General features: G+C 45.1%; 2 protein-coding genes across 5 annotated transcripts in view; one reads left to right on the forward strand and one right to left on the reverse strand.

Moving 5' to 3' along the window:
• KIAA0232 (KIAA0232 ortholog) overlaps positions 1–25,778 on the reverse strand; it is an 87,407-nt gene that overhangs the window by 51,856 nt on the left and 9,773 nt on the right. For all 4 annotated transcript variants that reach the window (XM_061145445.1, XM_061145446.1, XM_061145448.1 and 1 more), the window contains one exon: positions 2,168–2,669. In XM_061145445.1, coding sequence (XP_061001428.1) covers positions 2,168–2,398 — 231 coding nt within the window. In that variant the 5' untranslated portion in view covers positions 2,399–2,669. Of the gene's footprint in view, positions 1–2,167; positions 2,670–25,778 lie in introns of those variants that run through there.
• Positions 17,415–18,074, forward strand: LOC133058449 (small ribosomal subunit protein eS27-like). The gene has a single exon (XM_061145147.1). The coding sequence runs from the start codon at positions 17,802–17,804 to the stop codon at positions 18,051–18,053; it is 252 nt and encodes an 83-aa protein (XP_061001130.1). The 5' UTR covers positions 17,415–17,801; the 3' UTR covers positions 18,054–18,074.

Here is a 25,778-nt window from a genome sequence, read left to right on the forward strand (position 1 = left end):
AAATAAGCAGGGTGACAATATATAGCCTTGATGTACTCCTTTCCCAATTATGAACCAGTTTGTTGTTCCTGTCTGGTTCTAACTGTTGCTTCTTGACCTGCATACAAGTTTCTCAGGAGGCAAGTAAGGTAGTCTGGTATTCTCATCTCTTTAAGAATTTTCCAGTTTGTTGTGATATATACAGTCAAAGGCTTTAGTGAAGTCAATGAAGCAGAAATAGATGTTTCTCTGGAATTATCTAGTTTTTTTCTATGATTCAACAAATGTTGACAATTTGATCTCTGGTTCCTCTGCCTTTCCTAAATCAAGTTTGTACATCTGGAAGTTCTTGGTTCACATACTGTTGAAGCCTAGCTTGAAGGATTTTGAGCATTACCTTGTTAGTATGTGAAATGTGTACAGTTGTGCAGTGCTTTTTGTGATTGGGATGAAAACTGATCTTTTCCAGTCCTGTGGCCACTGCTGAGTTTTCCAAATTTGCTGGCATATTGAGTACAGTACTTTTACAACATCATCTTTTAGGATTTGAAATCGCTTCTCTGGAATTCCATCACCTGCACTAGCTTTGTTCACAGTCATGCTTCCTAAGGCCCACTTGACTTCATACTCCAGGATGTCTGGCTCTAGGTGAGTGATCACACTATCACGGTTATCCAGGTCATTAAGACCATTTTGGTACAGTTCTTCTGTGTATTCTTGCCACCTCTTAATACCTTCTGCTTTTGTTAGGTTCATACCGTTTCTGTCCTTTATTGTGCTCACCTTTGCTTGAAATGTTCCCTTGGTATCTCTAATTTTCTTGAACAGATCTCCACTCTATTTGGTAGATTTAACATTTTACTTGCCCCTAAAAAAATATATTTACATTTACTGGAAAGATGAAGGAAAATAACAGAGCTTCGGCAAGAAAATTATACAAACTATTGACCACCAAAATAAAACATTTTCTGAGGATTAGGTTTTTACAGGTCAACCCCCTCTAAACCTTACTTGACCCAATTGTCACCAGACAGGCCGGTAACCAATCTGGAAGCAAGGAAAATGTAGAAGGAACGAGCGAACACCAGCAGTGAAGAACACTCTGCACAACTAACGCAGGACAAGTGTTGGGCTTGCTGCGAAACCCCCTGTATTTACAAGACTCCTCTGTGGTTTGGAACATCAAAGCCAGTTTCTTCTGTCAATGAAACTCTGTTCCTGCGTTCAGAGTTCCTAACAATGGTTTAAAACAGCAACTAAAAACTGCCCACAAAACACTCAGCTCTTTTTTTTGGCTTGTCTGCGCCTCGCCACATGTGGGATCTTAGTTCCCCAACCAGGGATTGAACCTGTGGCCCCTGCAGTGGAAGCGCAGAGTCCTAACCACCGGAACAGCAGGGAAGTCCCCAGCCACTCCCTTTTAGGTGAAATCTGTGCCCCGCAGTCACTCAGAAACCACCCGCTCGGTGGTGAGAGCGCTGCTTCCCTTTCAGCAAGCCTCACACTCAGCAGCTTCTCCTGGTGAGTGAGACCAAAGCTGAGATCTTTGTCAAGAACACGGATTTGCTTGCTTTATTCACCGATACACCTAAGTCAAGTAAAGTGTATAATGGCTCACTTAAGTCATTTTAGTCATGTCCCACTCTTTGTGACTCCATGGACTACAGCACGCCAGGCTCCTTTGTCCTCCACTATCTCCCAGAGTTTGCTCAAATTCATATCCACTGAGTATTTCAGGTTATATGCTTTACCAAAATTTTAAGTCTCCTGGTTCAAAACACACACTTGGATTAATAACCAGCTTATCGTGACTGTTGGAGATGAAATATTAAACTTTGAAATGTTAAGGAGTGTTAACAGACACAATGATTAAAACATGTAATCATAATGTCTCATTTTCCTAAACCAACATTCTGGAGCAGTGCTACTCCCAGGCAGCAGGTCATCTAACTACTACCATCCGTGACAAGATCGAGTCTGTGCCAGGACGTCAAGAAAGTCTCAGAGACAGTGACTGAACCAGACAGTGTGCTCGGTGACTTGCTCATCTGTACTCTGCTATCAGCTTAAAAGTTTCTGGACCACAGCCATCTACCTGCTCCAGATTACGAAAGCACTCTCGGGAGGAAAACGCAGACATGCAGACACAATCATGAGCTTTCACAAAACATTTACAGTATGTAAATACCTGTTCCTGCAGGTCGTAGTCATAGCTGTCATGCAGCAGAAGACTGAGGACGTATCGGGTATAAATCATGGCATCAATGCCACATTTCTCTAGCTCTTGTCCCAGCCAGGTCTGCACGGGACCCAAAGCATGAAGCAGAGACATTTCAGAGACAGATACGGGGCCTGGGTAAGAGCTGGAGGAGCTTTCAGATGGTAAACCGTCCACAGCAACTGTACAGACAGGGCGCATGAACTTAGGTGGCTGACATCCTTAAAATGCGAAGCATTTTCTGCAGTGATGTTCTGTTGGTGTCTGGAGGGGATTTTCACTCCAGTAAAAAGGAGAGATGCTGGACATCTAGGGTAAGCATTTATTTCTGCTGGCAGTCAGCCATCTACAACTGAATTTCCCTCTGCAGGCATGACCAATGAATCATCAACATCCTGATATTAACATACATGTAGATATGATTTTCTACTTTAATTTCACATCGAGGCCAAATGTAAGTCTCCAGCAGAACCTACAAAAATAAGAGAGAAAAAAGGTAGCATTATGTATAGATATAAATTATTGATCTTTTGAAAAAAAAAATCCAAGTGAACCATTCCTCTTTGACTCTCTGACCACTTGTGATACATGCCACTCTTTTAATAGCTTTTCCCACTAAATTAACACTTTCAACATGTCAAACTAATCTAACAATGGCTTTATTAAGTCATAATATTCTTTATGCTAGAGTTCTGATTAATTTATGCCACTAGAAAATGAAAACTAACAGTGATAGGTAAATCTCATTGGATCAGCTTTTATATGAATTTTAGCAGATAATCAGAGGGCTACCAAATATGACTTAAAAAATGTATGAGTAGTTATTTCTAGTAAGAGCATCAAGCCAGAAAGACAGACACTCCTTACCAAAAATTTAAGACTCAGCTTTCTGCATTTTATCTAGAACTACATATTAGATGTTACATACATTAAATACAAACAAAATATGCTTAAATCCACCACAGGATGATGTTACTAGATTAATGTATCACTAAGTTAATATATTCTGGGCTTCCCAGGTGGCACAGTGGTAAAGAATCCACCTGCCAACACAGGAGACACAAGAGCTGCGGGTTTGATCTCTGGGTCAGGAAGATCCTCTAGAGTAGGAAATGAAAATGTACTCCAGTATTCTTCCCTGGAAAATTCCATGGACAGTGGAGCCTAGCAGGCTACAGTCCACGGGGTCAGAAAGAGTTGGACACGACTGACCGTGCACACACAGTCATATGTCTTCTGCGACTTTCTAAAATCTTCTCTACCATGCTATCTTTTCTGAATTATAAAAACTAGATAAAGCAAAGATTTTCTATGTTTTTACTTGCTAAAATTTTCCAGCTGACTCTCAAAATTAAAACATCTTCCAAAATTCTTTTAACACATGTGGATCTCAGGATGCCAGGCGGATCATCAATTAAACAATACATTCAATTCAGGACACCCCCTGAAGCAGGTGGACAAGTCAGTACTCATCCAAGGAAGGTACCCCAAGACGACGCGGAGACTTGAGGCAGTGGTTCTAGGAAGTAGGTGAGAGAAGGTACGGCAGCTGAAGATAGAGGGAAAATGCACCCGAGAGGGGCACGCTGCCCAGAGGAAAACATCAGACACTGGCAGAGGGCTGCTCCCGCACCTTCAGCAGAGTGTTAATCGGGGCATGCAAGCGAGGACCCAGCTGGTGCACAAGAAAGGATCACGGAGGGACGGCGGAGACAGGCCCAGGGCTCAGCATGGCCGGGGACGCTGCTGGTTGCTGCCATTCGGGGCTGGAAAACCTCACAGGTCGGGCCACATCAGGTAGAGGGTTCAGGGGGTCTCGACTCTGTAACGGGGAGTCACTAGCCCTACAGTAAACATTGCTCTGGACTTGCCTAGTACGTCTTAAAATTCAAGGCCCCACAGATCACACTGCTTCCAATTATTTTCACTAAGGCCCCAGAACAAAGTTCAAGGAATTCACAGGAATGCAAAAATATCCACCGCCCAAGAAGATAAAATTTACAACATCTGGCACCTAATCAAAATTAGCAGACATGTGGGAATTCCCTGGAGGCCCAGAGGTTAGGGCTCTGCACTCTCACTGCTGAGGATCGAGGTTCAATCCCTGGTCAGGGAACTAAGATCCAACAAGCTGCACAGTGTGGCCAAAAAATAAAAAAATTAGCAGGCATGCAAAGAAATGGAACACAAAGGGAGTGGAAATGAGGAGGAAAATTAACTGAATCCAATCCAGAATTGACACAACAGTTACAATAAGGAGAAAAAGACTTTAAAACAGAAATTATGACTATATTCCATAAGTTCAAAAAGATAAAAATCAAATATCTAAAGATAAAAACTACAATGTTTGAGATTAAAAATATAGGATGGAACTAATGGCAAATTAGACATTTGAGGAGAAAAGATTACTGAATCTTAAACCACACACATACACAAAAACTATATAAAACGAAATATGGAGAGGAAGAAAATTTTTAAAAATTAACAGTTTTAGCGAGCCATGTGATAACTTTAAGAAAACTATATATTGGAAGAGAGAATTGTTACATATTACAATTACATATTGGAAAAGAGAGAAGGACAGAAAAAAAGTTTTTGAAGAAATAATGGCCAAAATTTTTTCCAAATTTGATCAAAACCAAAACATGCAGATCCACAAAGTTCAATAAACTCTAAGCACAAGAAACACACAGACATCAACACATAATGAAACTATTCAAACCAGTGATAAAAATCTTAGTGGTGGAGGGTGCAGAGCACATTAGGGAGAACAGAACAAAGATAAGAATGACATCAGATGGTTGGAAACAATGCAAATGAGAAGATAACAGGGCAGAAACTTTAAAGTACTGAAACAACAACACAAAAATCTGTCAACTGAGAATTCTCAACAAAAGCGTATTTCAAAGTGAAGTTGAAAAATAAGACTTCTTCAGACATGAAAAAGATGAAAGACAGCATCACCAGCAATCCTGCCCTAAGAGAAATGTTAAAGGCAGTCTTTTTGGCAGAAGGAAAAAGAACAGAACAAATGTGAATGCACACAAAGGAACAAGAGCACCACAGACAGGAACTTAAAATTGTCTTGTTACTTAAATATCTTTAAAAGATATTTAAACATTATTAAGATATTATTAAGATATTTAAAATGGAGGAGGAGGAGGACTTCCCCGGTGGTCCTGCAGTTAAGTATCCGCCCGCCTGCGCAGGGGACACGGGTGTGATCCCTGGTTGGGGAAGATCCCACACGTCGCGGGACCACTAAGTCTATGCACACAACTGAGCCTGTGCTCTAGAACCCACACTCCGCAACGAGAGAAGCTGCCGCAGGGAGGAGCCAGTGCCTCGAAACCAGGGACTAGCCTCCACTCGCTGCAACTAGAGAAAAGCCCACACAGTGATGCAGCCAAAAAGAAAAAAAAAAAGAAAGGTAACTGAGGGATTTTTCTGTGAGTCCAGTGGTCAGGACTCCATGCTTCCATTGCTGGGGGCCCAGGTTCAATTCCTGGTCAGGGAATTAAGATAACAGGACGGTTAACAGAAACAAAGGTAAGGACACGTTGTGAGGTTTATAACATATGTGTAAGTAAAATGTATGACAGTCACGGCATAAAGACCAGGAGTGGGGAAATGGAACAGTATTATAAGGTACTTATACATCATATGAAATGGTATAATATCTCTTGAAGACAGACTGTGATAAAAGACCCGTTAATAACCATAATAGATTTAAATGGCATAAACAACCAATTAAAAGGCAGAGATGGTCAGATGGGATTTTAAAACAGCAAGACCCAATTATAAAAAAAAAATGCTAAAAATGCTAGATTAAGAGTAAAGACACAAATAGGTTACAAGTAAAAGGGTGGGAAAAGACATATCATGCCAACATGAATGAAAAGGAAACCAGAGTGTTTACATTAATATCTGACACAGCAGATCTCATAATGATTAAGGGGTCAATTCATCAAAATATTTCTAATAGCAGAGTTCCAAAATACACGAATAAAACTGACAGAACTACAAAGAGAAACAGACAAATCCACAAGTATGCTAGATTTCAGTATCCCTTTTCTCAGTCTCTGAAAGAAGCAGGAGACAGAAAATCAGGAAGGCCGTCTATAGAGGACTCAAAAAACATTACCAACCACCTTGACCTCAGTTCAGTTCAGTTCAGTTGCTCAGTCGTGTCCGACTCTTTGCGACCCCATGAACCACAGCACGCCAGGCCTCCCTTGTCCATCACCAACTCCCGGAGTTCACCCAAACCCATGTCCATCAAGTCAGTGATGCCATTCAACCATCTCATCCTCTGTCGTCCCCTTCTCCTCCTGCCCTCAATCTTCCCCAGCATCAGGGTCTTTTCAAATGAGTCAGCTCTTCGCATCAGGTGGCCAAAGTATTGGAGTTTCAGCTTCAATATCAGTCCTTCCAATGAACACCCAGGACTGATCTCCTTTAGGATGGACTAAGACAGGCTATATCCTGGACCACAGAAAAAGTTGCAACAAAAGGATTCGACTCATATAAAGTATATTCTCTGACCATGGAATTAAATTACACATTAATAATAGAAAGATGTCTGGAAAATTCCCCAACTATTTGAGAACTAAAGAACATATTTCTAAATAACCAATAGGGTAAACAAGAAATCAAAGGAGAAATTAGAAAGTATGTTAAATTGAATGAAAATAAAAACACAACGTATCAATAGGTTGCCACTAACGCAGTATTTAGGGGAAGTATTTTTAGCACAAAGAGCCTATATAAAAAAAAGGCTCAAATTGATGACCTCAATTCTCATCTTAAGAAATTTGAAAAAGAAGAGCAAGTGAAACCTAAGCTAAGCAGACGAGGGAAATAAAAGATGGGAGCAGAAATAAAAGACGAGGGCAGAAACCAAAGAAACAGAAAATGGAAAAAGAACGAAATCAAAAGCTGGTTCTTTTAGACAACAAAATGGACCTTCAGCCAGACTGTTCAGGAAAGAGAGAAGACATAACTACCAATATCAAGAATGAGGGAGGTGAGGTCCCTGCAGACTCTACAGATATAAGAAAGATAACAAGACGATGTTAGAAAAAAACTTCACACCAATAAATGAAATAAAATGAATGCAGATGAAATGGACAAATTCCTTGAAAACACAAAGCTCCAAAGCTCACCCAAGAAGAAACAGCATGAATAGCCCTGTACCTATAAAAGGAACTGGGTTTACGGTTTAAAACTCTCCCACAAACAAACTTCCAGGCCCAGCTGGCTTCAAAGGTAAATTCTACCGGATATTTAAGGAAAGTACAATGCCAAATCTATATAAACTGTTCTCAAAAACTAAAGAGGAGATATTACTTTCCAAATCACATTAGACGCCAGTATTATTCTCAAACCCAGACTAAGACATTGTAACTAAATTACAGACCACTATGGCTCATGAACACAGATGCAAAAAATTCTAAACAAAGGTTCAGGAAACTGAATCCAACAATATACATCAGACCCACAGTACAGTGGAATCAGAAGAACATCATTAACAAACGGTATACTAATTGTCTTGGCCAGAGAACTTCTAAAAATCTGTTTCACTGCGAACAACTTGGTGGAAGGCTTTTCCCCATTATTTAAATGCATAAAGACTTTAAAAATTCACACGACAGACTCGGTTCACTGTAAAGACCGATTAAAACAAAAAAACCGTTTTAGTGTACTATGTTTACTTTAAAACATGGTTGTGGGATTCTCTCTGTTGTCATTAAGAGAGTTAGCCAGGGGGAAGGAACCAAGAAGGAGGTGAGAGACAAAATAAAGCAAAACAGACTGAATGCTCAGAATCTCATCAAAGCCAGTTAAAACCTTGCATCATTACCCCTAAGAGGTTCTTGCTATAATGTGTTCAATAGTTGATTTCAGAGAAATTTTAACTTGCCCATATCCTTACAGTCATTAGGGGTTATAGTTTGCTCTTACTGTCTACACAGAACAGACTCAGAGGACTGAAGGAGAGAGAGGAAAGGCTGGCGTGTCAGGGGCATCAGACTACGTGGTCACCTGGGCCGCACCGGGGAGAGGACCTTGGCAGCAAGGGTCTGAGACAGAAGCACGCCAGCACCACGACGGCAGGCCTGAACGTTCCCGAAGCTCCTCGCTGTGAACCTGCACTGTTAACAGGTGACCCAGGTACAAATACTGGGCTGTTAACTAAGCTTCCCTTCTCCTAAGCTGCAAGCCTTTGGCAGAGGAGCAAACATTTGACCCAATGGAAGCCTTGATATTCTAGTTCTGAACTGAAAGTTACATGTTTAACCATGTTTATGGCTTTTTATGCCCGGAGCTGACAAGCATATGCAAAATCCACTTATCATTCACCTGGCAAATTCAAGAACACAGCTGGCAAATACCAAAATGCCAAACTCTGTCTGTTCACCTTCACACTTATTCCAGAACATGAAGTTTAGTTAGCGTGAAGGTAAATTACATTTAGTTAAAATTCTCTAAAAAAAAGAAAAAACACAACAGTATATATTCAAAGGCTGTTTTGCCTCATTTTCCCAACTTTTTCTTCTACAAAGGTTTACACTGAGAAAAAAAGAACCAAGAACCTTCAAATTATCTTGAGCATCTTTCTCCCACACAAAATTAACCTAAACCATCCAGTGGTCATGTATGGATGTGAGAGTTGGATTATAAAGAAAGCTAAGAGCCAAAGAATTGATGCTTTTGAACTGTGGTGTTGGAGAAGACTCTTGAGAGTCCCTTGGACTGCAAGGAGATTCAGCCAGTCCATCCTAAAGGAGATTAGTCCTGGGTGTTCATTAGAAGGACTGATATTGAAGCTGAAATTCCAATACTTTGGCCACCTGATACAAAGAGATGACTCATTTGAAAAGACCCTGGTGGTGGGAAAGATTCAGGACAGGAGGAGAAGGGGACGACAGAGGATGAGATGGCTGGATGGCATCACTGACTCAATGGACATGGCTTTGGGAGAACTCCAGGAGTTGGTGATGGACAGGGAGGCCTGGTGTGCTGCGGTTCATGGGGTCGCAAAGAGTCGGACACGACTGAGCGACTGAACTGAACTGAACTGATCCTAAAGAGTGGGCTGAATAAATGATAATTTTAAAGGTCCAACAATGATAGTCTCATTTTAGAATTTCTTTTGTCTTTTTTACTTTAAATTTTAAATGGTTTGAAACCTATATATATATATATATATAGCTAATCAAATGTCCATGGAAGGATGTGCCTTCTTTAATTCTCAAAGGCAAGACAGACGAGTGGAAAGAGCACCAGCGTAGGTTTGGGGCCCATAACTTATCCGTAAAAGAGAACAGTAATTCCTTGCTCCCGACCTCTTGACTTCTCACAAGGTTGCTGCAATGAGCCAGTGAGAAACGCCTCCAAGCACTCGTGGCCTCTGCATTTCACGAAATGTCCTACCAAGGGAAGGTGGTATTACTGTAAACTCCCCTTGTCAACTGCTTACGCTTACAGGACTCTTCACTAATATGACTATGTGAAGAACAGTAATAATGTAAAATACGTTAGGCTTTTAGTACAAAAAATACTAAATTTCCTCACTATCCTTAAAAACAAAAAACGATGACATCACCTTCATTTACAATAACCTAGTTCTAGTCATAGCAGAGTCTTTGCTTTTGTGAGGAACAGTCTGGTCTCTAGCACAACTTCCAATGGGACTGCCAAGAGCTCAGGTGGCGGAGTGCAGATAATGGACGCAGAAGCGCCATGGACCCGTCCGCCCCGTCTCCCGTGTTCTGGGCTGTACGCATCCGCAGAAGCGCCATGGACCCGTCCGCCCCGTCTCCCGTGTTCTGAGCCACGCGCAGCCGCAGAAGCGCCATGGACCCGTCGGCCGGTTCCCGCGGTCTGGACGGCGCGCAGAGGCACTGTTAGGCACACTGTCCCCAGCAGTACAGACGCAGGCGCTCAGCACACACCACTTTCCTTGTGCGGCCTACTGTACTGTTTCCACGTGTTTCAAGGGCTCTAGAATTAAAAATAGTCCCGGCAGTGAATGAACATCACCCCCCAAAGACTTGGGGGTTGACGAGCGCCTCCAGGCCAAGTTATTAATATGAGCCTGGTGGAGTGTGTGTGTGTGTGTGGGGGGGGGGGGGGGGGGTCCGTCAAGCCCCGCTCACTCCCACGCCACCCCCGCCCCCCACACAAGAAACCCGGCCTCACCCTCCATCTCCAGCAGTCAGGGCCCTGGGGCCTGTGACACCTACGGGAACTAGAACAACAAACTGACTCCTAAAAATGAACGCATTTAATTCTTTAATTATCTGGTCCAAGTGTTTTCAGAGTGATATAATTAGTCCCAGATGATTTCTCTATCTAGGAGAAAGGAAAACACATCTAAGTACCTAAGTCATTACATAAGAACTTTTTCAACAAACTGCCAGACAAAACTTGGTAATGCCACAATCTTCAAATGAGTAATTTAATGATGAAGCAGTTTTTTTTCCCCCTGCAGGGCTGTTGGTGCTGAGGTGGTAGGTCTGAAGAAGTTCACTGACCTTTCAAAATTTCCTCCCCATGTAACAATGCTGTAAGAAACAGTGGCCGTCTCTTACACTCTTTGTAACACCACCAACAGGGATGAGAACAATTCAAAGGCAGCTCCCGTCAGGGTCCTTAGACAGCTACAGGAGACACTCTGCAGCTCAGCCTCCTCAGCCTCAAGCAGAAAAGACACCAGCAGCAAGTAAAACATACTAAGGTACTCCCCCCAAATCCCTTCTTTTTTTGGTGACATACGTATTTTTAGGTTTGCTCAAAAACTCATAAAAATTATTTCGAAAAGCACGCTCTCTTTCTGACACGGAACGTTCGTGTTACTTGTGGGCTCTCTTCTCAGTTGACGTGTGTCACAGCACAGCTGATCAGAGAGCAGCAGACCGCAAAGAGCCGTAAACCCGGCTTCTTCGGGCCAAGTGTAAATCTTGCGCAGCTCTGCGCAAGCAAATATTCACTTGCTGAAGCATTCTTTTAGGGTCTCAGAGCCCTTTTCTTTACGCGCAAATTTATAATACATATTTTTCCTATAAATTTTTTTAAAGGATTTTTTAAAATATGTAAACAGAAGAGCAGACATATACAATTTCTCCACTCTACTACAGTTCACTGTTAATATAGTGGTATGAGCGTCAGTGTTTATGTGACTATTTTCACACAGAACTTAAAAGCTTTCATCACTTCTACATATTAAATACGAATATATACTTTCATACCCTGCATTTTTCACCTAACATTATGTCACCCCAGTGTTGCTCTAGAGCCTTACTGCGTTGTCTAATACAGCGGCCTCTAGTCACACTGGCTATTTAAATTTAAAAATCAGTTCCTCAGCTGCATTTCAAGTGCTCTTATAGCCACATGCGGCTAGCGGTGACCCTGTAAATATGAAACACAGGACATTTCTCTCATCACAGAAGTCCTACTGGACAAGGCTGGCTTTGACGCTCCCCAGCTGATGACTGTGTTGGGCTAAATGAGAACCGTCGGCTCTTTCTTCAAGAGTCCCCACGTCCCTCCTCATGTGCCTGCACACTGCACAGATGCTCCTCCTCATACCAGAAGATGGGGTGCCTACCTGCGCCCCAGAGGAACTGTGTGAGGGAACTGGCAAAGCTTCACCCTCAGGTCTGAGAGGCCTCAAACGTCTCAACAAGTCAGATTTCATTACAGCAGAACATATTCACACAATTACGACTGTGGAACAAAGCCAGACTGTAGAGAATGGTAAGAAGAGATGCAGTGAACTCTGGTGTTGGAGAAGACTCTTGAGAGTCCCTTGGACTGCAAGGAGATCCAACCAGTCCATCCTAAAGGGATCAGTCCTGAGTGTTCATTGGAAGGACTGATGCTGAAGCTGAAACTCCAATACTTTGGCCACCTGATGTGAAGAGCTGACTCATTGGGAAAGACCCTGATGCTGGGAAAGATTGAAGGCGGGAGGAGGAGGGGATGACAGAGGATGAGATGGTTGGGTGGCATCACCGACTCAATGGACGTGAGTTTGAGTAGGCTCTGGGATATAGTCCCTGGGGTCACAGAGTTGGACACGACTGAGCAACTGAACTGAAAAGAGCAAAAATAAATGACAAAAGAAAACTGACAATAAACAGGACAGGGGGCCAAGGGCCACATTTGGGAGGAAGGTTATTAAGTCCAATACAGTGGGTGTGCTGCAGAAACCACTCCCAACCGCTAGAGATGAACGCAAATGCCAGTATCTTGCTCGTGCTACATGTCCATCCTGGACGGGCAGGGACGCCTGGCACAATCACTGAGCAGAACCACCCTGGGACATAGGATGACCCTGGCCGCCAGCCCTGAACCCTGCCAGTCCACAAGTGAGAGAAAAAGAAAGGCTATCTGAACCCAAGTGTGTACCCGAGCTCTGAAAGCTTCTCCTGGAGCGAGTCACTCCCCCCCTCACCAACCAAAGCAAGTCTCAGGGGCTCACTTCATTTACACAAGGGGTGTGTGTATGGGGGGGGGGGGGGGCGGTGCCAGGGAGGAGAAGGAAGGGCAGCAACAGGCAGCAGCAGCCCCGGTCCTCACGGTTACTTCAGAGGGCAACGAACAGAGGGCTCAAGAGGCAACAGCTCTGCATCTGACATGTGGAGTCTAATGCTGGACCCAGCCATCTGGGAAACTCAGACGGAACATTCAAAGCCACGGATGAATTAAAACATCGCAAAAAGAAAAAGAATCCATACAAAAGAGACTCATTTTAATGCTCAGAAAGGATTCTGGAGGGCAGGAACACTGCAGAGGTAAGAAGGGCTAGGCGGTCACAGAGTGCAGTCCTGCCCCGGGCCCTCTAGGCAGCCTTCACACGAGGCCGCCCTGTGCTCTCCGGCGGCACTGAGGGCTCTCGCTGTCCTCAGCAGCCTCGGCCTTCAGTGACCCCCCCATCCCCACACTTCTCCAGCCGCCCCCTGTGCGGGGGCCCCCTCCAAACGAGGCTGGTCTTCAGGGCCTGGCCGTGACACGGTCCAGGTGCTGTGCGGCAGAGCTGAGTCCTCTGGCAGGTGATCAAAACCGAGTCTAGCCAAATACTTCCCAACCTAACGGGGGAATGAATTCTGAAGAAAGTCTGGAAGATAAAACAATATTCATACACTGGCACGGCAGGGGGGTGTTGGGGGGGCCCACCTGGGAAGCCCCAGACACACAACGCCTCCCGGAGGCTTCCCGCGTCCTAGGCACGATATAGACTTCTTCCCATGGAACCCACCGCCCTCCCTGTGACCTGGTATGGGGTAATTTATGCCTTCACTCTATTTTTAACAGGTCCTTCTTCGCTACCAGTTTCATCAAAAAATTGTTAAAAGTGCTCAATATTCATCAAAGGCCTATACTACCTGTGACTATCTTTTCATAATTTTTCAATTTGGGTGTCCATAGGATTTTCACATAAAGAAAAGCCTTTGAAGGGGAAGGGTAAAGGGTATAAAATAGAAAAAAGAACACAGAAAAGAGAATAAAGAGATAGATGTCTGAAACACTATGACTGTTCATATTCTACTACTTTCACAAACTTCCTAAATAACTTTTGCCAGGAAATCAGAGAGGGCACTCACATAATGAGGGGGTTAAGCATATACATGTAACCCTTGCCTATTATTTTCAGATCTCAGTACACCGATTTGGAACACAACGTACTGCTTATTCTCTTTAGTAGGTAGCCTGGCTCCAGAGCCAATGTATGGCTCGAAGAGAAAACCCACAGAGAACTATGGATTCTACCCCACAGCTGTATCACTGAGGACAGGATCAGGGGCTAAAAGCTGGTCATGTAAACCTGTTTAGCCATGTAACTGGAAAACTGTATAGAAATGGACAATCAGACCTACAGTCTCTTCCCCATCGAGAAGTGTGTCTAGACCTAGGAAATGAATAAGGCTCCATTATAATATAATGCAATCAACAAATCTAGTGTGGGACATGAGTTCCTTCTGTGCAAACAGGAAGAACTGCATAATAGATTAAGAAGTTCCACTTTTACTAGCCAGGTAATCAGAAATGATCAGTGTATATCCTCTAGGGACAAACAAAATGGATTTTTTTCATGAATGTAGGACAGTTCTCATAGATAAATAAGACTACTACCTGACAATAAAAGTAACTAGCAAATGCCTTAATAAACCACTGCCGTGTAACAGACCTTGGTTAGTATCTGTTTAGAAGGAAGAACCGACTGTATGAAGGCAAAAAACAGGAGAAAGTGCTCAGTTCTACCTGAGAATCAGAAGTACTAAACAGACTCCCATTAAAGCAAAACGGATGCGATGCAGATCAAGTGTGAGATGAGAATGAATAAAAGAGAAGAACTTGTCCAACTGGGATGAATTCTCCTCTACGGACTGTGCTATTGTCAAATGCTCATAGAAATCACAGTCCAGACTAGCCTTCCCATTCTGATAGCTTTAACTGGGCTGAGCATGAAGCAGATGAACTGCTTGCATCCAGTAGCCCCACTTTATTTCTAAGTCTTACTGGACTGGCAGGTACTTGCTGACTCACTACTCACTGCTTAACACTTCTGGTCTGAAAAGCCGAACTGCTTTTTCAAAGATTGTAATTTATTTGCAGGTTGTCACGGTACAGTAACCAATGAAGCGTTTAGCTTAGACATCAGAATTCTTTAGCGGGGCTGTAAAATGGTAGTTTTTATGCCTTTAAAAAAGTCTTTACAGAGATTTAGAAAAATGCCCTTTTTTTCCCCTAAAAGGGGCAAATTTCATGTCATACAGTTTACAGGATAAAAAAACATACATGAAGCCATCTGGGTCAAAAGGGAGACAGAAATGTATATACCTGTATCTGAAGTGAAGTAGTAGTCTAAAAGATTACAACGCAGCTATCAAAGAAAACCCCCAAATTGAAACAAAGTTCACTACTATGGAATTCTGGAAAGCTTTTAGAAAAAATGTTGGAAAAGGGATGGAACAACTAAATTTTAGGAACCTAAAAAATTGTTAGGAGCAAGTTAAATTGACCTTACTTTAATAAATGCATATTTTCACGAACCCAAAGTGAGTTTATTAGTTTTGTTTTCACAGGGAGCTTCCCTGACCAGGGATGGCAACTGTGCCCCTGCAGTGGAGTGCGGATTCCTAACCACTGGACCGCTGGGGAAGTTTCAAAAGCAAGTTTATTTGGAAACAAAACAAAACAAAACAAACCAGGCAGATTTTTGGAATTTTTGAAAATGCAAAAAACTCCAACATAATGAAAACTACTCTCTCAAGGATGAAACATTCTATTAAGTAAAAGAGTAGATCACTGTGAATTACAGTAAGTTTTCAAAGTGATACTGCTGCCTGTCAAGATGTCTTACGTACAAAAATTTTACAGCTTTCAACTACTCATCTCAAAACTACAAAGTAATCTATCTTCTGAGTTTGAATGAGTGGGAGAAAAACGGCCGGAAATCCTACAACTCACTGGTGAGACAGTGAGCCAATTTTTTGGTAGTTACTATTAAAAGCCACTGTATTACTTAATACGCATTGTTGTCGTTCGGTCACTAAGTCATGTCCAACTCTTTGTGACCCCGTGGAATGCACCATGCCAGGCTCCCGTGTCATGGATCACAGCCTTGTCATGAAAGAAGTGCTTGTATTAACTCAACGAAGCTGTGAAACATGCCGTGCAGGGCCACCCAAGATGGACGGGTCACAATGAAGAGTTCTGACAAAATGTGGTCCACCGGAGGAGGAAATGGCAAACCACTCCAGTATTCTTGCTGCGGGAACCCCACGAACAGTATGAAAAGTAATATTAATAATAATATCACAGTTCTCTAAAATGAACCTAGGTAAGAAGCACTATTTGGGTAATGTTTTAGGTCTGTCAACGAGAGATACCTAATTCAGTATGAAAATTTTATACAGGTTATCTGACTTGTATCTTACTAGTCAGAAATTTTCAAGAATCGAAATAAAATCCTCTATTTGATTTTGCAAAATGATACAGATTTGAAAACTCAGAACAGGTTTGCTATACATATTTTCATTCTGCATCCATTAATTACATGCTTCAAAGATTAGATCAAGTTTTTAGATGCAACTCTTAAGATAACCATGTATAGCCTCTGGGAAGCTATTTAAATGAACAGTGTCAAGGTTTAAAAGAGAGCCTGCTAGTTTCTCCAAGGTGTATTCCAGGTGACATAAAAATGTATCACTTCTGTTATAGAACTACTTCCTTTTTGCATGAGTTAGGAGTTTTTTCTTTTTTAATTTTAGGACATCTTGAAACTTTTTAATATGGTAATAATATGCCGGTGGAACCTCCAGGAAGGAAACAAAGTGGCATTTCCATACTTGCTAAAGACCTGTTTTGTGTTCCTCAGAATATGCTTTGGTAAATATAATCTTCTAACCAGAAAGAATTAACATTTTCTCTAAGGCCCACACTGTGAGCAAGACATAGATCACCTAAGGTCCTTACAGCCTCAATTTTCACAGGACTGAAAAGTTAACCTGGGACTTCCCTGGTGGTCCAGTGGTTAAGAATCCACCTGCCAATGGAGGGGACCAGGGCTCGATCCCTGCTCTGGGAAGATCCGCATGTTGTGGGACAGTTCAGTCTGTGCAACACAACTGCTGAAGCCCGAGTGCTCCAGAGCCTGTGGTCTTCAGCAGGAGACGCCCCCACGAGGAGAAGCCCCGCACAGCTCAACCAGACTCGTCCCCACCCTCTGCAACCAGAGAAAGCAGCTACAAAGACTCAGCGTGGCCAAAAAAATAATAAGTTTTTAATTTTAAAAAATTAAAAAAAAACTGAAGACTAATTTAGGAATGATATCACTAGGTATATCCTTCTCCTTTTCTATAAATAATCTGCATAAACTGTACTATTCTATTTAGTAAAGTCAATCAGTACTCCTTTCTTTGTGGTATCGGAAGCTTCCAGGGTCTCCCTTTTCCCCGGGGCATGCCTGGGTTCTCATTTATCACCTTTGATGACGTACACATAGAGGCCGCTGGCTGAGCCCACATCCTCCGTGCTGTGACTATCTACCGGTACACACGACAAGCACCGCGGGAAGGCAGGCACCTGAACACCGCGGGGGTGTCTGCAGCCACGGAAACGGTCTGGAGTGTGTTTCTATTTCACACAACCACCAAGCTATTTTTTAGGGGATCAGTGCAGACATCTGATGTTAACACAGGATGTTATGGGCAGAACCACTGCCAAGAGTGAATCCAACTGGCCAATGGATCCACATTGGAGGAAAAAGGATGGCGCTCAGAGGGTAGACCCTGGGGCTGGTGGAGATGCAGGCGAGAAGCACGGTACCTGATCTAACAAACGTGCTGCAAACCTCAGAAATGCTACATCCCTGAATTTGGGAAACACGCTGAGAAGCCCTATGACACTTGGAGCCCAAGTGACTACTTGTCTTATGTAATTCTCCTTAGATCAATGAAACGGATATGCTTTTCAAAACCCAAAATATGAGACAGGCTTAAAGACAGGCTAACAGTGCAACATTCCTAAAAAATATATTTAAAATACCATACTCAGCCCTTTCCGGCGGTGATGACCTCCTCATGAGAACATGCCTCTCGCAAAGGATCTTCTTCATCCCTCTCCAGAAGAGGAGAAGAGGAAACACAAGAAGCGCCTGGTGCAGAGCCCCAATTCCTATTTCATGGATGTAAAATGCCCAGGATGCTATAAAACCACCACCGTCTTTAGCCACGCACAAACAGTAGTTTTGTGTGTTGGTTGCTCTACTGTCCTCTGCCAGCCCACAGGAGGAAAAGCAAGGCTTACAGAAGGATGCTCTTTCAGATGGAAGCAGCACTAAAAGCACCCTGTCTCAAGATGAACGGGAAACCATCCCAATAAACAAGTTTTGGATACAAAAAAAAAAAAAAAAAAAACCATACTCAGCAAAGTGTGATACTCAACAAAGGTGATACATTATGGATTGGAATTTTACACTAATTAAAACTCTCCGGGATTTCCTTGGTGGTCCAGGGGTTAAGACTCATGCTCCCAACGCATGGGGTGTGGGTTTGATCCTTGGTTGGGGAACTAAGATCCCACATGCCACGAGGTGCAGCAAAAAAAAAAACATTATTGAAAAAACAAAACTAAGTAACTCCTTCCCTCAAAAGACAGAGTGAAATGATTTATATAAAGAGCCCCAATACAGGTCAAAACTCTTTAAAATTTCACGGATGTGTTCAAATCCTAAGCTTTTTACATGGACCGTGGCTGTTAGCTTTATTCCCAGATACCAGGTTCCAGATGCTCCTAGGTCTTCTCCACAGTGGTCATCTGCACATCCCGCCCCACTGACGCACGGGCTGGGCTGCGAAGCGCGGGGAAGGGCAGCGGCACCAGCGGGGCGTCCTGCGTCGTGGACGTGATTATACAGGAAATGTTTCCACACTTCCTCACTAAGGAGGATGTCTCTCTAGGTTTTCCGCAGACATTCTTTATTGGTTAAGCACATTTCCTGCTAGATGACATCTAAGACCATAGGAACAGCTCAGTCACCTGAATCCAGAATGAGTGAGCAAAGATCCTTTCTCTTCCTTATAACAGAAGCTGTGGTTTTCTTCCAGCAACAACAGAAGCAGCTTATGCTTACTGAAGCCTTACCATCTAAGCGTTCCCTTTTTTACAGATGAGGAAACTGAAACTGAGGAAATGAATTTCCCCAAACAGAAAGAAAAGAGGAAGAGTTGGGATTTGAAAGCAGGCTGAGCTGACGCCAGAGTCAAGCTCCTCACCGCTGCAGACTACCCCGTAACGACTCACAACAACCCAGAGGGGTCCTTCTGGCCCCAAAGGGGACGGCCTCAGCGGCACTGGTCTGCATCTAAGTCTGGCTTTCCAGGGACTCCGTCCTGCTTGAACAGCACAACTGGACCATGGATTCTGTAAGAGATCCTACCATCATCAAAGCGGGATGAATCAGCAGGGGAAAGAGAGAGGCCGGATTAAATGAGATGAGGATTTAATTCACATTATACAGGGTTTCAAATTTTTGAGAAGCTGTTGCTCCAAGGAGCTCCATGCGACTGATAAATATTTGAAAACACGCAGAAAATCAAGGAAGGCTAGACCACACCAAGAAAACAGCAGGTCAGCACAGATAACACGTGAAGTAATGTAAGTTTCAGGAAGCCAGTGTGTTTAATCTGGGAAAGAAAAGCTTAATGTGCATATCACTTTGTTCCCCATCGAACCCCCCACACGTGCATGTTACACACTCGGTGGGGGTGTCAGCGCCCCCCACATGTGCACAGTACACACATGGTGAGGGCAGCCACTCCCACACACACGCATGTTACATACGGTGGGGGTGTCAGCGCCCCCCACATGTGCGCAGTACATACATGGTGAGGGCAGCCACTCCCACACACACACATGTTACATACGGTGGGGGTGTCAGCGCCCCCACATGTGCGCAGTACATACATGGTGAGGGCAGCCACTCCCACACACACACGTTACATACGGTGGGGGTGTCAGCGCCCCCACATGTGCGCAGTACATACATGGTGAGGGCAGCCACTCCCACACACACGCATGTTACATACGGTGGGGGTGTCAGCGCCCCCCACATGTGCGCAGTACATACATGGTGAGGGCAGCCACTCCCACACACACACATGTTACATACGGTGGGGGTGTCAGCGCCCCCCACATGTGCACATTACACACATGGTGAGGGGAGCCACTCCCACACACATGCATGTTACATACAGTGGGGGTGTCGCCCCACATATGTACATATTACATACATGGTGGGGTGTCACCCACACACATGTACATGCTACACACGGTGGGGTGTAGCCCCTCTCACATATGTACGCGTTACATATACAGTGGGGGGGTATCACCCCACACACATGTACATGTTACGCACAGAGGGTGTCACCCCTGCACACACATGTACACATTACATAGATGGGGGCTGTCACCCCACACACACATGTACACATCACATACACAGGGGGTGTCACCCCCCCCCACATGTACACATTACATACACATAGGGTGTCACCCCTGCACACACATATGTACACATTACATAGACGGGGGCTGTCACCACCCCACATGTACATATTACACACATGGAGGGTGTCATCCCTGCACACACATATGTACATATTACATACACAGGGGTGTCACCCCCCCCCACATATGTACATATTACATAGATGGTGGGGGGGTGTTGAGTGGAGTCAGAGACAAAGGGGAACAGCCCTACCCTGTATTTCTCCAGAAGGTCAGCCAGTAAACCAAGTCACTCAAAAACATTCTAATAAAAACGCCGCCCCACTGGCCGCACCGTGCCCCCTCCCAGGACTGCCCCATGTGGTGAGTGACTGGCGCACGCACACGGCTCCAATCTGGGGTAACTGGAGCTCTGCGGCTCCCCATGGCGGGAAGGAAGCAAGGTTGGGCTGGGCCTGCTGGGCGGCCCGACAGCTCCCTTCCGCGTGCAGGTGCGGCCCCCTCGGGCACGTCCGAATCCCCACGCTGCATGCTAAACTGTCTGCACCTGCTTTCTAGAGCACCCGCCCACCAAAGGACTCACAAAGGAACCGACGGCCCCATCAGAGTCACAGGCCCCTTAGCTGAAACATCAGAAACAGCCGCCACTTGGGGTAAGTCTACTTCGTGCAAGACACCGTGGGGGACACAGGCAGCCTCACCTGGAAGGCAGTGGTGGAATACTGTCCAGCAATTTAAAAGCCAGGAGAAGTGACTTCAGCACATGCACGAAATGATCATGCCTGCACATGGTTCGCCCTGCAGAAGAGGCCGAGCCCACGATTCCACTCTGTGGAAACGCGTTTTAAGAACACGAGTGCACTAATCAAAGTCCTAGGCTATGGACTCACTCTCAGTCAGTCACTCCTCTTCATTCTCTCACAACCACTATTCATTTTTCCATCTACCTCTGCTCAGACCCTGTGTCAGCGACTGATGTCCTCAGAAGGAAGAGGAAATCGAGGCAGACACACTCAAAGGGCGTCACATGAAGACGGAGGCAGAGACCAGACTGGTGTGCCTGCACACCGAGAAATGCAGCCCCAGAGGTCAGGAGGGGCACGGAGCGGGTCCTCCCGCAGCATCTCCAGGAGCCAACCCTGCCGACGCCAGGGGGCCTGCTGACTCCAGGACCGAGCGAGAACATCTGTGGTCCGCAGCCGCCGGGGCCCTATTTAACGGCCCTAGCCGTCTGCGGCACGGCCCACCCTACGTGTGACTCCAGCTGCGTTTCTTCTCCAGCAACGTTTATCCCGGTAAAAGGTGTCCAGGGAGGTGACATGCTCAGAGAGGGGCCGCCTAATCCAGGGTTGTTCAAACATTTCTCAAGGTGGCAGATCCCAGGACTAAACCTCAGAGGGGCTGAAGGGGCACAGGTGGGGGGGGGGGCCTGCCCATCACCCCAGCCCCTGCCTCACGCAGGAAGTCACCCGGGCTAAGAATTCTTCTACCCATTCATTCATTCAGCAAACGTCTGAGCCCCTACGTTGTGCAGATCCCTCCTTCACAGCATCAGCAAGCACTGAGGTCAGCCAAACCTCCTCGTCTCATGGGTTAAGAAACTGAAGCGTGCACTCAAGGTCCCGTATCAGGATCGGGGTCACTGTGGGCCCAGGTCCAAAGCTGTGTCCTCTCCGCCAAACCATGTGACTTGCAGCCTTGCCAGCATACGATTTTGAAGAGTCAAAGACAAGCCTTTTTACTTCGCATCTAGCCCATCCTTCTTTTTATTAATCTGCTTATTTGGTTGTGCTGGATCTTCACTGTTGCACCCAGGCCTTCTCTAAGTTGAGGCAAGCGAGGGCTCCTCCAGCTGCGGTGCTCAGGTTTCTCATTGCAGCGGCTTCTCCCGTTGCGGAGCACAGGCTTTAGGGCTATGGTTTAGGTAGTTGTGGCGAACAGGCTTAGTTGCTCCAAGGCATGTGCGACCTTCCTGGACCAGGGATCGATTGTGTCCCCTGTGTTGGCAGGCAGATTCTTACCCCACCTCCCCAGCTAGCATATCCTTCTTAATGATGGTTTCTGGATACGCGTCACTGTCCCCACAGGTCTCGAGGCTTCGTGAGAAGCTGGGAGAGCTGAGGCCAGAGCCAGAGAGAGAGCGAGATGGGCCCTGCTCCAGGGCAGCCGTACAGACGGCGGGGTGCTCCCCGAGCCCTCTCAAGGGTACGGCCGGCCCGCGCAGGCAGGGCCCCAGTATGTCCCACTTAAGACGCGTTTCGGTTCTGGGACAGTGTCTACCGCGTGGTCAGTGAAACAGCCTAGAAACACTGTTCTTCCACTTGAACATGTGCTTGTCTGGAGACAAGAGAATGAAATGAAGGGGGGGGGGGGGGGAAGTGTAATATCTAAGAGCAAAAATACTCGCCTGATATAAGTTGTCGTACAATTGCTAAGTCATGTCCGACTCTTGGCGACCCCATGGACTGCAGCACGCTGGGCCTCCCTGTCTTTCACCATCTCCCGGAGTTTGCTCAAACTCATGTTAATTGAATTAGTGATGCCACCCAACCATCTCATCCTCTGTTGCCCCCTTCTCCTCCTGCCCTCAATCTTTCCCAGCATCAGGGTCTTTTCCAATGAACTGGCTCTTTGCATCAGATGGCCAAAACATTGGAGCTAAAGCATCAGTCCTTCTAATAAATATTCAGAGTTGATTTCTTCTGGAGTGACTGGTTTGATCTCCTTACAGTCCAAGGGGCTTTCAAGAGTTTTCTCCAGCACCACAGTTTGAAAGCATCAATTTTTCAGCGCTCAGCCTTCTTTACAGTCCAACTCTCACATCCATACATGACTACTGGAAAAACTATATGGTTGTCTAGGTTTGTCAATAACTTTCCTTCCAAGGAGCAAGTGTCTTTTACTTTCATGGCTGAAGTCACCGTCCACAGTGATTTTGGAGCCCAAGAAAATAAAATCTGTCACTGCTTCTACTTTTTCCCCATCTATTTGCCACAAATTTATGGGTCCAGATGCCATTATCTTGGTTTTTTTAATGTAGAGGTTCATGCCAGCTTTTTCACTCTCCTCTTTCATCCTCATCAAGAGGCTCTTTAGTTTTCCTTCACTTTCTGCCATTAGAGTGGTATCATCTATACATCTGAGGTTGCTGACATTTCTCCTGGCAATCTTGATTCCCGCTTGTGAGTCATCCAGCCTGGCATTTTGCATGATGTACTCTCTTTAGAAGTTAAATAAACAGGGTGCCAGTACACAGCTTTGACGCACTCCTCTCCCAATTTTGAACCAGTCCGTTGATCCATGTCCGGTTCTAACTGTTGCTTCTTATCCTGCAGACAGGTTTCTCAGGAGACAGGTAAGGTGGTCTGGTATTCCCATCTTTAAGAATTTTCCACAGTTTGTTGTGATCTACACAGTCAAAGGCTTTCGCACAGTCAGTGAAGCAGATGTTTTTCTGGAATTCCCTTGCTTTCTCTATGAGTCGATGGATGCTGGGAATTTGATCTCTGACTCCTCTGCCTTTTCTAAACCTAGCCTGTTCATATGGAAGCTCTCAGTCTACAAACTGCTGAAACCTAGCTTGAAGGATTTTGAACATAACCTTACTAACATGTAAAATGAGTGCAGTTGTGCAGTAGTTTGAACATCCTTTAGCACTGCCCTTCTTTGGGACTGGGATGAAAACTGACCTTTTCCAGTCCTGTGGCCACTGAAGAGTTTTCCAAATTTGCTGGCACATTGAATGCAGTACTTTCAAAGCATCATCTCTTAGGATCTGAAATAGCTTAGCGGGAATTCTATCACTTCCGCTAGCTGTGTTTGTAGTAATGCTTCCTAAGGCCCACTTGACTTCACAATTCAAGATGTCTGGCTCTAGGTGAGTGACCACTCCATCATGGTTATCTGAGTCATTAAGACCTTTTTTGTATAACTCTTCATGTATTCTTGCCACCTCTTTTGTTTTTTAGATGTCAAGTTCAAGCATTTAATTTTCCATTGAAAGTTTACGAAAACAGCAAATCCAAAGTTAAGGAAAATAGCAAGATAAGACGAGCTTAATTTAGATTAAATATGTTGAGGTAGACACACCATACCTCTTTTTAATCTCTTCTGTCTCTGTTAGGTCCTTACTCTTTCTGTCCTTTACTATACCCATCTTTGCATGAAGTTCCCTTGATACCTCCAATTTTCTTGAAGAGATCTCTAGTCTTTCCCATTCTATTGTTTTCCTTTATTTCTCTGCACTGTTCACTTAGGAAGGCTTTCTTATCTCTCCTTGCTATTCTCTAGAACTCTGCATTCAGTTGGGTATATCTTTCCCTTTCTCCCCTACTTTTTGCTTCTCTTTTCTCAACTATTTGTAAAGCCTCCTCAGTTGAGCTGCTCAGTCGCGTCTGACTCCTCCTCAGAACACCACTTTACCTTCTTGCATTTTTTTTCCTTTCGGATGGTTTTGGTCACCACCTCCTGTACAATGTTACAAGCCAGGCTCCTCCATCCGTGGGATTCTCCAGGCAAGAACACTGGAATGGGTTGCCATTCCCTTCTCCAGGGGATCTTCCTGACCCAAGGACTGGACCCAGGTCTCCTGCACTTGCAGGCAGATTCTTTACTCTGAGTCACCAGGGAAGCCTGGGACACCTACTGACCTACTAAGAAGAAGCCCCTGAGCGGCACCAGGAGGTCCTCTGCCCGCCTGCTGCCAGTGAAGCCCCAGGCATGCTCCTCAGCTCCGGAGCCCTGGGCAGGCTGGAAGTGGACCTGGGGGTGGGGGGTGGGGGGGGTGGGAATCACGCCGAGGAGGCACCAGCCACCTGAGCTACCTGTAAACCAGAAAACCAGAGGCTCAGGTAGCGGACGGTAACACGGTAGCGAGGTTCACTCAGGGGCTGAGAACGGGAAAAGGCAGGCGACGAATTCTCACAGTCGTTTCATCAGGGGAAGGTTGCAAGATGAGAGGAAGCCTTGGCAGCAAGGCTTTGAGGGTTACAGTCACTTGCCTGCCTGAACTGCGTCCAGTCCTCTGAATGTGGGCTCCTTCCTACCGCCAAGGGCTGCGTCCGCAGAGGCTACGTTATAACTCTTGTGGGAAAGGCTGCCTTCTTGTCCTGATGAGACTCACTTAAAACACAAAAACAAAACAGGGTAGGGAGCGAGCCCGCTCGACAGCCCAGCTCCAAGCCTCGGTTGCCCTGGACTCACGCCCGGCTGGGAGAGGGGCTCAGGGCGCCCCGCTCTCCGGCACTTCTCTTCCCCTCCAGCTGCAGAGGCGACGACCGCGCCCGCCCCGCCCTGCCCCTGCCCTGGCCTCCCTGGCACTTCTCTGTTCACACTCACTTCCTCCTTGGGCACCATCCAGCAGCAAGACCCGAGTCACACCAACGTGATTTAAAAGTTCCTAGCACCCATATTAAAGAAAAACAGATGAAATTCATTTTAATAATATAACTCGAGAGACCCCCAATTTTATCACTCCAAATATAATCAAGGTAAAAGTCATTAGTGACCTATTTTACGTTCTTTCCCCCCATACTAAGGCTTTGAAATGTGGCGCACC

This window comes from Dama dama, chromosome 6, assembly GCF_033118175.1.
Source record: "Dama dama isolate Ldn47 chromosome 6, ASM3311817v1, whole genome shotgun sequence".
Taxonomy (NCBI): Eukaryota; Metazoa; Chordata; class Mammalia; order Artiodactyla; family Cervidae; genus Dama; species Dama dama.